Raw genomic sequence first — 16,418 nt, forward strand, 5'->3', positions numbered from 1 at the left:
CTTTCTTTTGGCTTCTTATGATCAGTAAGAGAAAACTCAGCAGATTATTTAACCAATGTCACTGTCCTTTATTCAATTAGTTGGATACAGTAATAGCTTCTCATTCTCTTTTATATTATTTGCAGGGGGAGTATTTTGTATGAGTAACATTTATTTCTTCATTACATTTATAGTTTTTTTTTCCCCTGTAAGGATCTGAAAGGGTCACAGACCTGGTTTTCTTCATGCCCCACTTTATCCTTGCAAAAATCCTGTGGGATAGATTAGGCCATGACTGGCCCATGTTCACCCCATTAACAGAGTGAGTCTCCATAACTCAAACACTTGAAACACTATATCATATTAGGTCTGTGTTGATCCCTCAGCAGTAGAACGTCAAGTTGTATTACTCATCTTTGCAAATTCTGTGGTTTCGCTGTGATCATCACCATCCTCTCCCACACCTTCATTTCATACTGTACTGCAAAGTATGGAAAGAGCTCTAAATTATGGATAAAATGTATATTTTGCAGTATGAAATGAAGATGTGGGAGATGGTGATGATCACAGCGAAACCACAGAATTCGCAAAGATGAGTAATATAACTTGGTGTTCTACTGCTGAGGGGTCAACACAGTGGCTACTATGTAGGCCTTTTTAATTGTAACAAACATAAAAACATGTGACTATACACCTGAATGTGAAGAAGATGAAGATACTCACAAATGGACCAATAAACAATGTCACAATAAATGGAGAAGAAATTGAAGTCGTCAACGATTTCAGCCTACGTGGATCAACGATCAATGCCAAGGGAAGTAGTAATCAAGAAATCAAACAACATATCACACTGGGAAAATCTTCCATCAATGACCTATTTAAAGTTTTCAGAAGTAAAGATGTCAGGTTAAAAACAAAGGTGCGTCTGACTCACACTATGGTCTTCTCAATTGCCACATATTCCTGTGAAAGCTGGACATTAAAAAAGGAACATAAAAGAAGAATTGATGCATTCAAATTGTGGTGTTGGCGAAGATTACTGAAAACACCATGGACTGCCAGAAGAACAAACAAATCAGCTTGAGAAGAAATACAACCAGAATGTTCCCTGGAGGCGAAGATAACTAGGCTTAGACTCTCATACTTTGGGCACATCGTCAGGAAAGACCGCTTGAAAAGGACATCATGTTTGGTAAAGTCTAGGGCCAGTGGAAAAGAGGAAGACCTTCAGTGCAATGGATTGATACAATTACCACAACAATGGATGCAAACTTTGGAACAGTCAGGCATATGGCACAAGACCGAACAGCATAGGGTTGCCATGAGTCATAAACGACTTGACAGCAGCCAACAACAAGAACATATTGAAATTCAGAGGCTTCCAATTGTTTAGAAGATAAATTGATGGCAGATGGCCCATTATGAAAGAGAATAGAACCCATTTAATAAAATATAACTGTAAGGAATCTTTAGGTAATGTCTGATTTTTGTTTACACAACTTATATCTCTGTAAATACCACATCTTGTTAGGCTTAGAGTGTTGCTGTTGTTGTTGCTATTGTATACACAACAACGTGAAATCACAACTGCCAGTTCTTTAGCTGGTGTTGGTCCTTCATTCGCATCAAGTTCTTCCCAAGAACCTAGGACGCTGTAATGTATTGCTGTAGTATTTGTGTGGATTCAAGCAGTGTGGCCTTTTGTAATTGACAGGTGGAAATTTTGTCAATACGCAGATTTTCTAAGAGTCGTCCAAGGTTTTTTGGTATGGCACCCAGTGTGCTGATAACCACTGGAACTACCACTGCTGGTTTGTGCCATAATCTTTCAACTTTGGTTTTCAGATCTTGATACTTTATGTTCTTCTCCAATTCTTTGTCTACTATCCTACTAACCCCTGGTATTGCCACATCAATTATCCACACTTTCTTCTTTTCAGCCACAGTTAAATCTGGTGTGTTAGGTACCAGAACTTTATCAGTTTGTATTCGGAAATCCCACAGTATTTTAACCTGCTCATTTTCAACTACTTTTTCAATTATATGTTCCCACCAATTTTTTACTACTGGCAGATGATAATTTTTACAGATGTTCCAGTGAATCATTTTGGTGACTGTTTTATGTCATTGTTTAGAGTCAGTTTGTGTGATCTTCTTACACAAGCTGCTGCTGCTGCTGTTGTTACTATTATTATTATTATTATTATTATTATTATTTTCAGGGGGTTGCTGGAGAGAGAGGTGAACAGGGTGCCCCTGGACCATCTGGATTCCAAGTAAGTAGAGCAATTCTATTATACCCCTTAAGGACCACCATGCTATAGGGCATTTTCCCCTAGCCCTAGCAAGTTAATCTGCTTGTGCAGGGTTGTATAAATAGGGACAGGCAGGAGGAAGGGACTCCCCAATTCCTGCTGAAATAACGTGAAACCTGTCTGTTGTATTGAATGTTATCTGTTCCTCAGGGATGTATGCACATTTTCAGGGTTGTGTCTGCTGATGATAACTTCCTGCCATACAATTTTATCAGGCACTGCAGAGACAACCAGGAAACTACTATTTTTATTTAGTCTGTCTATCACCTCTTTTCCTGGACTCAGTTAGGTTCCTTGCATATCCCAAAGGTTATATGCCTCACTACTTCCGCAGAAGAAACTCTGGGGGTGGGGGAAAGAGAGAGGGAAAGAAAGAATGAGGCTTAATTGGGGGTTATGTATTTATCAGGGTGCTCAGGTGGGCAGACACAGCTTTGTTGCAGATGTCTGAGAACCACGATAGGAATATGCCCATAGTTATCCTATCATCTGAGTTACTTTATATTTGATGGTAGGTTCCTTTGGATCTGAATGTTCTCTTTCCTGCCTTGGGTCAACTTAGTTGTGGTAGGATGCTGCCCCTGAAGAGAATGAAGTGAGCCATCCTAACACAAGATAACTTCTTGCTTTCAGGGACTTCCAGGCCCTCCAGGCCCTCCAGGTGAAGGTGGAAAACCAGGTGACCAAGTAAGTAATAAATATTCATCACCATTTAGTACGTACTACATAGATATTTACCAGTCTGACATGGAGTCTTTCCTATGTCATTTCTATAGACTCAAAATAGCTTCTAAATGTGGAAGTAGATTGAATTGCCATTGAGCTTAAACATTTCCACGTGTTTTATTCTGGACAACACACATACTTCTTTCAGAATGTGCTAGTTAGATAGTCTCTAATTAGTGAAAAGGAAGTAATCAGGTGCAATGCATTGCTGAAAAATAATTCTTCTGAAAAAGCCACGGGGGCAGGGGGGAACCCTGATCCCTCCTGACCCTGATGGATTATAAATTATTCAGCATTAGCTAAACAAAACTATAGAACAGCAGAATTCTGCAGTGACACTGAGCTGAGTTTCCAATGAAATCATCAAGAAAAAAGATGTTTTAAGGAAAAACAACTTCAGGAAGGCCGGTTGAGTATGCACTATGCATTCTGTGAGTGAGACAGCATGCTAATGCCCATGCTGATAATCTACTGCCTGTACAGTATAGCTATATTTGGGGAGAATTCAATGTCCAGTTAAAAATTCTTAAGGCATAAATCATAGAGTTGGAATGGACGTAGAGATCGTCTAGTTCAATCCCCTGCTCAATGCAGGATCTACTAGAAAATCTCTGACAGATGACTACCCAGCTTTTGCTTGAAGACCTCTAGAGAGGCTCACTGAGTCTTTATTTGCCAGCAGTCAGAGAAAGCTTGTGGATGTTATATCAGAAATAAAGATTTATGGTTGACATTACTTGATATATAAAGCTTCCAGTCTTGAGTGTGGTGATAGAGGTAGAGTAATGAAGATCATCCTCATAATGACGCAGCCTGTAGAAGAATTCAGCAGAATGTTGACCAAGACGTCCCCTGAAAAGCTGCTTATATCCAACCAACAGATTTTCAGTATGAAAAGTAAATTGGGTGTCTCATCCAAACAAAGTGGCCAAGAAACCCTGCTACTGCTATGTAGAAATGATGAAACACTGCTGAGATATTCAGTAGGTATTCAGTGCAGGAAGCAATATATATCAGTGTTATTCTGAAATGCTGACATTTGTCTCTCTGGTATTCATAGACCCATTTAACTGTTTGTAACAATAGGCAGAATCACCATACTGATCAAGCTTTTCAACCATAGCCAGAAACACAACCAGTTTCTCCTGTATATAATTCTCATTTGACTTGTAGAGTTTTTCTGCCAATACAACATTAAAAATAATATTTAAAAGTGAAAAAGCTGAAAAAATGTTAATCCAAATTAAAATTCAACATGTGAGTTACTCTTCACCTGGATCTATGTTTTTTTTAACTTGTCATATTTGCTTATAACTAATAGGATGTTGGCTAGTTCTTAGGATGATACATTACTAGCTTCTCTCCCTCACCTTCCCTTTCTAACTTGTTTGTTTTGCTTTCAGGGTGTTCCTGGAGAGGCTGGTGCTCCTGGTCTTGTTGGTCCCAGAGTAAGTCATCTACAGTTAAAGTTGAGCCCCTGAACTTACTCATAAATGGAGCAGCTGAAGTAGCAGCTTGACTTCCTCCATCTCTGAATTGTATCTCAAAAGCACTAAGGAAAATCTCTCCTTTCTAGGGTGAACGTGGCTTCCCAGGAGAACGTGGATCTCCAGGCGCCCAAGGCTTGGCTGGTGCTCGAGGTCTGCCTGGTACTCCTGGTACTGATGGGCCCAAGGTAGGCTACATCTTGGTCTTACTTTCTACTCTGTAATGAAACTGATTCATTTTGCCACCGAGTGGCTGCAAAGAAAAAAAGTGGCATTGGACTCCAGCCATCCCCAGCCTGGTGCCTACCAGATGGGCTTAATCAAGTCCCACAATTCTTTGGTCAGCATGGATTGGGAGCTGAAATCCAGCCAATCTGGAAAGCACCAGGGTGGAGAAGGCCACTTCAGACATAGCCAGTGGCTCTGAGAAGAGTTGTAGAAATCAGTTGACTTGGGAAACTATAACAAATCTTCTTTTTCAGTGCAGTACCTATTAGTTGATTTGGGGCAGGACAATTTCATTGTGAAAAGGCAACTAAATAAAGAGGATGAAGATGTGATTACCTCCCTCACTTCAACAGCCTCTGATATATGCCTGGTAGTCTAAACCTCTCTTTGTTCGTTGCGCACAGGAAATGGGAACATCATGAAATGATACTGAGCTGGGAAGGGAAATGTATAAGCATTGCATTAGCCCCAAGCTGGCAAATAGTAGCATGTGGGCATCCACTGAGGAGCATATTTCTAATTTTAAACGTCTTTTTTTTTGGTGGGGGGAGTGTGCCTTTGAGTCATTCTTGACTCCTGGCAAGTGCCTGGACAAGTCCCTGCAGTTTTCTTGACAAGATTTCAGAAGTGGTTTGCCCTTGCCTCCTTCCCAGGGCTGAGAGAGAGTGACTGGCCCAAGGTCAGCCAGCTGGCTTCGTGCCTACAGCGGGACTAGAACTCACAGTCTCCCTGTTTCTAGCCTGGTGCTTTAACTACTACACCAAACTGGCTCTCATCTGAATATCTAGTGTAGTCCATATTGTGATCTGTATTGTTTTTCTTGCCCAGGGTGCAGCTGGTCCTGCGGGGCCTCCTGGAGCCCAAGGCCCCCCAGGCCTGCAAGGAATGCCTGGTGAGAGAGGAGCTGCAGGCATTTCTGGACCAAAGGGAGACAGGGTAAGTAGCCATTTTCCACCATATTTTCAAGAGTTGGATGTGCTGTTTTTTGAAGTGTTTAGTTTTGATTAGTTGCTTATAGTGTTTTTTTAATTTCCCCCATTACCTAGGTTTTTTTCCTCTTCAGTTTTTTTCATTCCCTCTTCAGTTTTTTCTTTCTTTTTAAATTATTCATTTTTATTTATAATAGCATTTAAATAGTTAAATAGTTATATTGCTGTTTAATTTGTATATAATACCACAAACTACTAAGATTTTTAAAAATAAATGTTAATTGTAATTTTTTTAAGTTTCATAACATGAAACAGTAGACAACAGCAGAGAACCACAATCTACATGATCAGAGTTTCCAGTTGATATTGGCTAGTTACTGTCATTATTTCTTTGATGTTTTCCAACAGGGTGATGTTGGTGAGAAAGGTCCAGAAGGTGCTCCTGGCAAAGATGGCAGCCGAGTACGTTCACAGCCAAGATCAATTTCTCTTCTCTTAAGGCAGCAAACACTTTATTTAAGGAAATAAGTGGATGGCTGGGGGGGAATACGTGGTCTATATTTCTAGACTTTAGTTATGCCAAGCTCCTGAAACCTTGGCAATACCTGTTAATCTAATAGAGAACTTAATCAGAATAGTTAAACTGCAGGGTATTCTAAGACTGTTAAGACCAGGGAGTGATGAGGCTTCACTTACTGAGCCACCCCTTGAGCAAGTCTCCCCACCCTTTTCAGAGTCAACCCTCCTTACCATCAGTCTTAGATTATTCACTTCTGGAGTTGTTCTGCGCTTTCTCTAGGCAGCAGGATACAGGCTGCAATGCACCCCATCTTTTCCTATATGGAGGTGGGGGCTTTTGTGGTGAACACCCTGGCCTCCCCATTGAAGCCCTGCATTCTCACGTCTTCCAACTTGCTGAACCAGATGGAGGGCTGAAGTTGGCCCTGAACAGGATTTAGTTCCCAAATCTTGTTCAGTATTGTACCGCCGTGCTTGGTGTTGCAGCTGCGTTGCCTCAGTTCATTCCTTAACACTATTAGATCAGAAAAAGATTTGGTCATAAGTAGCTAAGTAAAATGTTTAGCATTAAAATTACTAGCGGGCCATTAGATGTCAGGCAGAAAAAAACTGACAGTACTGTACAAAACTCAATATAGCTTAATTCAAGCATTATGTTTTGTGCAATTTACTCATATGGAGTGGTTTGGGACTGTAAAGTAAATGGACAGATACAAGGAAAAAGAGGGTCAAATGGATGAAGGGAGCCACTAGTTTGGTTTGAACAATCGTATTTCGGCTTAATAAGTGAGGATGTGAACAAAAGGCTTGTATGTGCAGTCTGCTTTCTCCTCATCCCTGTGTTGTTTATCCAGTCATAAAGGGTAAGTCTGCTCTGTCACTTCATCCATCTGTAGTTACTGGCTTCAGAACTGCATAGGAATTTAACTATGGCTTGTTCTGAAGTTTGTTACTTCATTCCCAGTCTGGATTTCTGCATTCAGTTCAGGCACACTGTGAGAAGAGCAGTTACATCATGTTTAGGCAAAAGGCGTATTTGTGTTTTGATTTATTAAGGCAAGGTATGACTATCTGAACACAGCCACTGTGTGTATAGATACCTAATAAATGATAGATTATACCTAATAAATGGCAAACACAATGTGTTTATTAACAGTATAATAAAGATAATCATTTATTACCTAATAAGTGATTAACACAGTGTTTATTAACAGTTTATTATAGTAGATACATAAAATCTCAAAAATTGTGCCCCTTTGAATCAATGAATGGAAAGGAATGTAGGGATTCTGTTTCTCGTGCTATGCGTGTTGCGATGTCTGCACTAGTGTGCTATAAAAAGAGCTGAAGAAAGTGACAATTGAAATGAACCTTGAGAAACTGACCCAGCCCTGGTGCTGGGTATGAAATATTTTTCTGAAATAGGAATATCACCATTCCTGGCATCAGAATGAAATGTGTCTACTGTTTCAATTGAGAAAGAAATAAGCATTTGATTTTCCAGAATAAAGAGTTTAGGCAAGACTGTGGTGTGACCTGTTTGAAATTCCAGGCAGGTGGGATAGCTTTGATCCAGACGGATGGCCATTTGATCTGACACCTCAAATTGATTCCAGTATTTGATTTGAAGGAATCGTTTCACTGAATCTTTCTATCTGCACGTCTAACTCTTTATTTTCCTCATTGTCAGGGCTTGACTGGTCCCATTGGTCCTACTGGCCCTGCTGGCCCTAGTGGAGAGAAGGTAAGAGATCCTGTCTCTTGTTAGGTCCTGTGGCAGGTAGGCAGCATGTAAGTCCTCTGAATGTTTGTGCTTCGAGGGTAACGTTTCATATCACATGGCACAGAGAATTTTGGGTGTGTCTGTCTGCAGATTAGAGTGCCTTAATAGCTATTCCTATGCCTTAAGGAACCTTGGAAGCTATTCTTTATGACAACAACTATATACAAAACTGTATACACAATAGGGACTCATACTTGCTATGCTTTCTGACCGTAGATTCAGAGAAATGAGGAAAACATTGTGGACGAAGGATCAGTTTGATGTGTTTTCATAGGTTTAGAGCTGCACTAATAATCCCATCATGTTTCAGATGATGGGTTTATTGAATTCCTGCATGTCCGAATTCTCTTGCTTCCCATGGCTTAGGAAGGAGCAAGAGAATCAGGAGTTCTGGCAATGAGACGTTTTTGGTAGGAGGAATCCGTTCAACAGCCATCTTACTTTATCTCCTTTCTATCCCTTTTGTTCTCCTGCTCAGCGGTATCTGTTTCTCTTCTCTCCTCACTACTCTATTAGTATGGCTGGTCTCCACAGTGTATGCACATCTCAGCCATTTCCCCCCTACCCCCGGCTGCTTGTAGGATACAATTGTGAAAGCAAGGATTGTGCTTTTACTTAATTCCTTATGGGGCTCAGTGGTTCAGGTGCTCTAATAAATAGCCCACTATCAGAATAATGAAAGAATAATTGTGCAGTGTGCTCTTTCTTGTCCTATTAATAAAACTCAGGACCCTTCATCCTACCAGTGCCTTAATCCCATGTTGTATTCTGAGCTACAACCTTTAGCAGTGGCAGAAGAGATTCTCTTTCAGCAACCAACTGATCTGGACACTCCATTGTCTTACTTTATCTCCTTTCTATCCCTTCAGGGTGAATCTGGTCCCCCTGGTCCAGGTGGTGCTGCTGGTGCTCGTGGTGCCCCTGTAAGTCTGCAGTCATTGTGAAACCTTCAAATAAAGTTTGTTGGAGTAGATGGGGGAAGAGATTCAGTCTGGCCCATTTAATTGTAGAAAACCTAACAGGAACTATTGGAACTCCTAATCAGTAGCACAGGAACAAATGTGGATGTACTTTTATGAGTCTGCTTTCAAGTGAAGGGAAAATTAGTCCTTTCTTCCCCTATTATAGTATGTAGAGATCAACTTGGAAGGCCCTTGCTGTTTTGATTAGCATCTAGAAAAGCCCATTAGAGACTAGCTGACATTCACGAATTTTTGAGCTTTGGTGATTGCTAAGGAGGAGGAGAAAAGAATTCTTAGCACCAGGCCAACATAAGTGAAAAGATAAGAAAGAGGATTCTACCCTCAACTTCATGCCTAGCCAATGTTAGGCTGTGGCAGCAAATGCTAGATGCTGCTCTATAGACCCCAAACAATCCTAAAGCAACTTCCTTCCAAGTTGTAGGAAGGGAAAACTGCTCATTATTGTATTAGTACAGAAAAGCAGGAGTATCTAAAACAAAACATACTGCAGAGCTGCCCTGTGGATTGTTCTGAAGAAAATAACCTGCAAGATCTCAAACAAAATGTTAGGAAACCATTTGTTCCCAGTCAATTGCTTCGTAATATCTGAGCAGTAGGCAGCATATCTGTTGGGTAACACCAACCTTGCTATAGATCCTATTGTCTATGAGGCAGTTGGAGAGATTCTGTCCCTGGACCAGTATCTAGAGAACAGAACTGCCCCTACAGCTACAGAAATTGGCCGTCTTTGGCATAGGCCATCCGAGTGTGCGAGCTTGGCTCCTTTCCATTTCCGGCTGCTGTTTCTGTTTCAGGGTGAGCGTGGAGAAACTGGACCTTCTGGCCCCGCTGGGTTTGCTGGCCCCCCTGTGAGTACGGCATGATAGTTCCAGACTGTTACACTTCTATTATTACATGGCCCAATAGCTCCTGATGTCTATCATGGTGGATTTCCCCCACCCCACCCACTTTTCTCCCCAATGCAGGGTGCTGATGGCCAGCCAGGTGCTAAAGGCGAGCAAGGTGAATCTGGCCAGAAGGGAGATGCTGGGGGCCCCGGTCCACAAGGGCTATCCGGTGCTCCTGGTCCACAGGTCAGTGAAACCACTTCCTGAATTGGAAGTGTGTGCACGCACGCAAGCACACATGAGCGTGCACACACACACACACAGTTTGTAAATCAGGGATTTTCCAAGTGCATTGTCAATTAAGTTAGCATTATGCCTAACGGTGACAGAGACAGTAGCTTCTGAGAGCTGGGAGGTGTATCAGGAACTGGGGAAGGCTGGTTGCTTCTAAACAAAGCGGTTCTACATAGACCAGTGATGAAAGGTGCATGAAAAACATCCTGACTTCCTGTTTTCATTTTGCTCTTCAATAGGGTCCAACTGGTGTGACAGGTCCAAAAGGAGCTCGTGGTGCGCAAGGACCCCCGGTGAGTATTTGGCGAATCAACGCTTTTTTCTTGCAGGCCAAAGCATAATGTTATTGTTCATCATTTGCTTTCCTTCATGTCGTCTCTGCTATTAGTGTGAATGGGATGTGCTGTGACACCATTCCTTAAAATAATATAGATAATGATAAGGGGAATTGTTAGCTATGTAGATGAACAGTGTTTGTTGGAGAGTTCAAGTCAATGATTATTCCACTTGGTTCTGTAGCTTATATCTGAAGAATAATGTCAGGGAACATCCCTTCTACTTTTACAATCTACGCCAAAACAGATGCCTGAAGGTTTATGAAAATGTGGCTTCAAGACAAAAAGGATTCCACCTCCTTTTGTAGACACTTTATCGTACTGTGCACAAGAAAAATGGTGGTAGCTCAAAAAGAAGCTGCTTTGCCAATGTAATGTCACAGGAGTCCTGGTTGCCCAGCTAGATGGCAGAACTAGACAACCTGGACTGGTCTAAAAAAGCTAAGCAGCATTGGACTTGGTTAAATACTTGGAAGGAGATTACCAGAAAATCCCCGGGCTATAGGCCTGCTAAAAACATCCCAGAAGAAGGCAATCACAAACCACCTGTACTATGGTCAAAAAACCTACCTGGATATAAAATCATGTGAGAGGTTTGACTTCAACCTAACAATTGCATTTTAGGCTACTGCACGTTAGTGTAAATCAGCCACCCACCCACCCCAATCTTTGTTTTCCCAGCATGTTGGATTACAAATTCCACCATAGTTATAGTGGCTGGAATGATGGGAGCAATAATTGATTTTATCTGGAGACAGCTACACTGGGGAAGGCTTCTTTTGGTGGTACTGAGCTCAGCTCTTCATAGCACATCTTAAATTTTTCTTAAGAGAATAGGGTCACTGCATGCTGGCTAGGGAATTCTGGGAGTTGAAGTCCACACATCTTAAAGTTGCCAAGGTTGAGAAACACTGGGCTAGCCACTGTCCTCATTGATCTCTAAGCTGACCTTAGAAAATGCAAATGAGTCACATCAATAGGAGGCCCCTTTTTAATTACTTTTTCTTGGGAATCAGCAAGTTGTACCTTTACCTCTTAGAAAAGAGAAGGTTGCAACTAAGTCTGTGCCCATCTGTGAACTAATTGTCTGGCCTTATGCTTTTAGTGAATTTGGATGTTCTGATGAACCACAAATTAGAGCAAAAATAGGCAACCTGATACCTATATGCAGTACACCGCCCACATATACTGCCTATGGTACCTGCCAGGTTCTCTGCTTCATCTGACTTCTAAATGCTCTTTTTTAAATTAAAAATGAAATGAAATGGGAAGCTGTCATGCTGCAAAGCAAATTGTCAACGTAATCTTTATTTCTAAAAGTACTTGGAAATGTGCAGCCCCATTAGCATTTTTAGAAAATAAAAATGTCAGGTAAGGACAGCCTAGTGCTTCTTTGGAAGCATGCCCACTTCCCATCCCTTCAGGGCAAAGAAATGGTCAGGAGCATTCTAGAGGGTACATGGTGGGAACAATTCTGATAGTCTGCCTTCTCATTAAAAAAATTTTTTTTAACTAGTCACACCTAGTATGGCAACCATTGTATGAGACTACCTATGACATTCCAAGTGTGTCCAGCAAGTCAAAAAATCTGCCTCCTTCTGAATTAGAAAAATATTGGTTGGAAATAATGGGATTAGGATTCCTAAATCCACCAGGAAATGGACTTTGGTAATGCAGTCTGTTAGTGGAATTAGCACAAATAAATAATCTGTCATTAATGTCCCCTGAAAGTGCTGGTCCTCTTTATCCAACGTTGGAAAGAAGCACATCCCCTTTTTCCTTATAGTAAATGTCAGCAGGGTCTTAACTCCGTATAGGTCTTTCTTAGAATATCTGCCCTCTATTTGAACTTCAGAATTCAGAATTTTTTTTCTTTTAAAAAGAGAAATGAATGCATTGCATGTATTTATTTATAAATGTATTGCATATATATCCCACCTGTCCTCCAGGGACTTAAGGCAGCCTTATTTGGGATGACCCCTCACTTTATCCTCCCAACGGCAACCATGTGGGATAGGTTAGGCTGAGATAGTGTGATTGGCTCAGGGTCACCCAGTTAACTCCATGGCTGAGTGGGGATCTCTCCATCTCTGTCCAACAGGGTAGACTTTCCACCTCATTTCTGAAGAATATTATTGAAATGAAACCTTACTTTAGCTTCCTGAGAAATGGGCTGAAAATCAAAGGGAAGGTTCTTCACCACTTACTCATCAGTGTGTTAAATGCTGCTGTTGCAACAGCCTTGAGGTGTTCTGGCCATAATGTCTTCTTTCTTTCTAGGGTGCCACTGGATTCCCTGGTGCAGCAGGACGAGTTGGACCACCAGGCCCCAATGTGAGTTCTTAATCGCCTGTCATTGATTTTTTTTCATTTTAATTAGAAGTATCAGCAATGTAGGAAAAAGAATGATATAAAAACATAAGGGCTCTTTCCCAGCTTTAACATTTTTACTGAAATGGTGGTTCAAGGTTTCAAAGGTTCCAACAGGAAACAAAATAGAAAATAATTTAACTTGCTTAAGAGGATAAAATTAGAATACTTTTAAAAAACCTGCCACGTGTCACAGGATGATTCAGATTAATACAACAAAGCACAAAACAAAATATTGAAAGATGAGAAGTTATGTAAAGGCATAGAAATAAGGGATAACTATCATCCTGAACAGATTCCACAGGGTTGCCTATGGAATAAGCTGTTTGTTATTCTGTGTTAAGGAACTTCTACAGTTACCTGGCAGGGCATTTATCAGCATAAAATTCATCAGCAAGATTGTATATAGAAAACCTCCATGTCCATAAGGGATGAAGCAGGTTTGTTTATTTGAGACCCCTTCTTTTTAACTTTTATATTCACACACTGATTCAAGTCCTGAGAAAGGCCAACTTTCACCCACCCATGCTAAGTAGTAGGCCCATCTCTGTCCTAACTAACAGACCTCCCTCTGTTCTTCTACATGCTGGTGATGCAGCAATCGTTCATTTAATACAAGAAGGCTTTAGATGGAACTATTGTGTCCTGGCCCAATATTGCAACAAGGAGTAGCTAGTTGTGAACTGCAATAAAACCAAAGTAACTATCTTAGTCAACTCTGCAGTTTGCCACTCATATTAGCAATAATCACTTCCCTCCTGCCACAAAATTTTTCAGGGCTAAGGGTCATCAGCCACTATGCAAATGCAAATCTGCTGCTAACCCCAATCAAGGCAATTTCATCTAAGCTTCACAGGAGAGATTTGGTCCCCACCGGAAGAAACCAAAACACTCTGCACTGCCTTTTCTACACAGTGTGGCAAGTTGACTTAGTAACACCTCTTCTATTCCATTTTCATGCCAGCTCAGAGGAAGACAACGTTCTTACTCCCCAGATATTTCTGAAAGAGACGCTACATTGATTGCAGTTACAATTGCTATTAGATGCTCAACTGTGTAATAATTTAAAGGACCTTACTACTCTTAAATAATTGGGTTTGTTCTTTTCCAACCGGTGGGTTTTGGTCTTTGGCTGTAAATTTATAAAGAAACAGAGAAAATCTTTAAAAAGAAATGCCATTAGGATAGGCAGTAGAACAAACTTGAAAAGGAGGGAGAAGTTTACAAGATGGTGGGTTTGCTAATTTAGTCACCAACCAGTGCTGATATTCTGGTCACGGTTCAGAAGAGTTGCATGTGGCCTCCTAGCATGCCTTTTGTAATTCCCAAAGCACTCAAAGGAGGGAGGCTTGAAGCTTTTGAATCTTTTATGTCATTTGGAGTGTTTTGCAAGGTTTAAGGGGCAGCCTAAGCTTAGTGCATCCATACTCCCCAATTGAGTCACCCCCCCCATTTATGTATTTTAAGGGGGGAAATATTTTAAACCTCTGCAAAATACTGCCTAACTGTCCATAGTGCAAAAGAACAACCCTCTAGCTCTACTTTTTTTATTATTATTATTATTTTTATTTAAATTTAATGGCCGCCCAACTCCAATGGACTCTGATGAGTTTCCCCTTCATCCGCTCTTTTGTCAGAGAAAAACAGCAGGATTTTTAATCATTAGAGGGAGCTATAGCACATGAAGTCATGAAGAGTTGGAAGCGACTGAACAAATAAACAACAAAATAGCACCGAAAAAAGCTTGCTGATGCCATTGCCCCGCCTTCTGGTCCCTGTTACAAAAGGTGTGGGTCTGCTAGTTGTGATCTCCCAGACTCTCCAGTCATCTGAGTTCTGTCTGCACTGCAGCAATGAAGGTTCAATATCTGAGGGGCTTCAAACTGTGAGAGATTACAGAATACAGTTAAAATAAATTTTCACTGACTTTTAGATGGGCAAATCACAGAGAAGAAAAATCAGTCCCTCTTAACAACAGATGTAACACTTTTGCCCTTGGACTAGAATTGGTTTTTCAATCCACAGCTCCAGAGGGCCAACCAAGACACCTTCTCAAGTGCACCTGCTGAAGTAGCGGGGTAGAAGAAGGGATGCAAGGTCATGTTAGAGAACAGCAAGTTTAGGCTGGATAGCTTTTGTGATTCTGGTCCTGCCTATGAGCTTCTGGCAAGAAAATGGCATTTCCTGGAACCCGTGATTATTCCAAGCTCCCGGTAGATTTTAGACAAATGGAGAGATACTAAATAATTTTAAGAGAGTTTAGCTGCTTCCTTCTTTTGAAAACTCCCAATTCTCATTACAAGCCACCTCTGTATATAATGTCCCATAAACTGCTGGCCATTTTTTTCCCACAAGACAGACTTGTGTTGTCTCTGAAAGACATCCATTTTTATATTGTGTATCGATCTTTGGGGGTGGGGTTTGCTGGACTCCTCAGACCAATCCAACTCATGCACATTTCCTTCACCAAGATTTCCTGATTTCTTTCTAGGGTAACCCTGGTTCCCCAGGCCCACCGGGTGCTTCCGGTAAGGATGGTCCCAAGGGTGCCCGTGGTGACTCAGGGCCAGCTGGACGTGCTGGTGATTCTGGTTTGCAAGGCCCTGCTGGTCCTCCAGGCGAGAAGGGAGAGTCTGGAGAAGACGGCCCTCCTGTATGTATTCAGTTGGTCTTTCCACGCAAGCTGTTGACTTAGCCGGTTGCTATTTCCTGTGCAAATTAACTCTCCTCTCTTTTCCTCCTAGGGTGCAGACGGCCCACCTGGACCTCAGGGTTTGGCGGGACAGAGAGGTATCGTTGGTCTTCCTGGTCAGCGAGGTGAAAGAGGCTTTCCGGGTCTGCCTGGGCCTTCTGTAAGTATTTGAGGGGCTAACAAGTTTGAAAAATAGTAAAGTGTACGATGTACATGCAGTTCAAGGACAACTCATCTTCCAGCTTCTGAATTTGTAAGATGTCCAAAGCATTTTGCCTTTTTTTTTTTACAAAATTGATATTATGTTCAATTTTAATGTTCGAGTGTTAAGCTGCTGCTTGTCAAGTATTCTGTTGATTAACCTGGCTTGTATCCCTTGATCGCAGCACCACAAAATCTTTCAGAACTACGCATATCACATTCTCTGTATTTGGCCTCCTGGGAATGAAGCATTTTAAAATGTTGAATATGTGAAGAGAAATTCTACTACAAATGAGAACTTCTCCTATACAAATTTACTGTATAAATTTAACAAATTTATCTTCTGACTTATTTTTCTTAGTTTACCAAATATGAAAAAAAAAAACGTGTTTTGTCATGTCTGGGCATCCAGGACAGCAGAGTGCAAAGTCTAATTCTCATCTGTGTATCTGAAAATTACTGTCCTAAAGTAGATTGGGATCTGATTTTTTTTTTGATTAGGTTTGATTCTATCAGCAGAATCAGGAGGAGGCAATTTTTTTTCAGATTTGCTTGACCCCACAAGTCTCTGCCTATTCACTCTATTCCCTTAGAATAAAAAGTTCTAAGCCAAACAATGTAGAGAAAACAAAAAACAAAACAAAAAAAGGAAAAAAAATGCTGGCTATGTGAGGGAATGATTGGTTGCATGAAATAAATGGTGAGGAAATAGTATTTTATTGGGATATTGGAAATAGCTCAAAAATAAGC

General features: G+C 41.0%; 1 protein-coding gene across 1 annotated transcript in view; it reads left to right on the top strand.

The window, feature by feature from the left end:
• The window catches only part of COL2A1 (collagen type II alpha 1 chain), a 73,414-nt gene that overhangs the window by 46,628 nt on the left and 10,368 nt on the right, over positions 1–16,418 (top strand). Inside the window, exons 30-43 of the mRNA XM_063292968.1 lie at positions 2,202–2,255; positions 2,928–2,981; positions 4,424–4,468; positions 4,597–4,695; positions 5,564–5,671; positions 6,073–6,126; positions 7,874–7,927; positions 8,836–8,889; positions 9,744–9,797; positions 9,915–10,022; positions 10,310–10,363; positions 12,686–12,739; positions 15,267–15,428; positions 15,520–15,627. Coding sequence (XP_063149038.1) covers positions 2,202–2,255; positions 2,928–2,981; positions 4,424–4,468; positions 4,597–4,695; positions 5,564–5,671; positions 6,073–6,126; positions 7,874–7,927; positions 8,836–8,889; positions 9,744–9,797; positions 9,915–10,022; positions 10,310–10,363; positions 12,686–12,739; positions 15,267–15,428; positions 15,520–15,627 — 1,062 coding nt within the window. The remainder of the gene's footprint in view (positions 1–2,201; positions 2,256–2,927; positions 2,982–4,423; positions 4,469–4,596; positions 4,696–5,563; positions 5,672–6,072; positions 6,127–7,873; positions 7,928–8,835; positions 8,890–9,743; positions 9,798–9,914; positions 10,023–10,309; positions 10,364–12,685; positions 12,740–15,266; positions 15,429–15,519; positions 15,628–16,418) is intronic.

This window comes from Candoia aspera, chromosome 2, assembly GCF_035149785.1.
Source record: "Candoia aspera isolate rCanAsp1 chromosome 2, rCanAsp1.hap2, whole genome shotgun sequence".
Classification (NCBI taxonomy): domain Eukaryota; kingdom Metazoa; phylum Chordata; class Lepidosauria; order Squamata; family Boidae; genus Candoia; species Candoia aspera.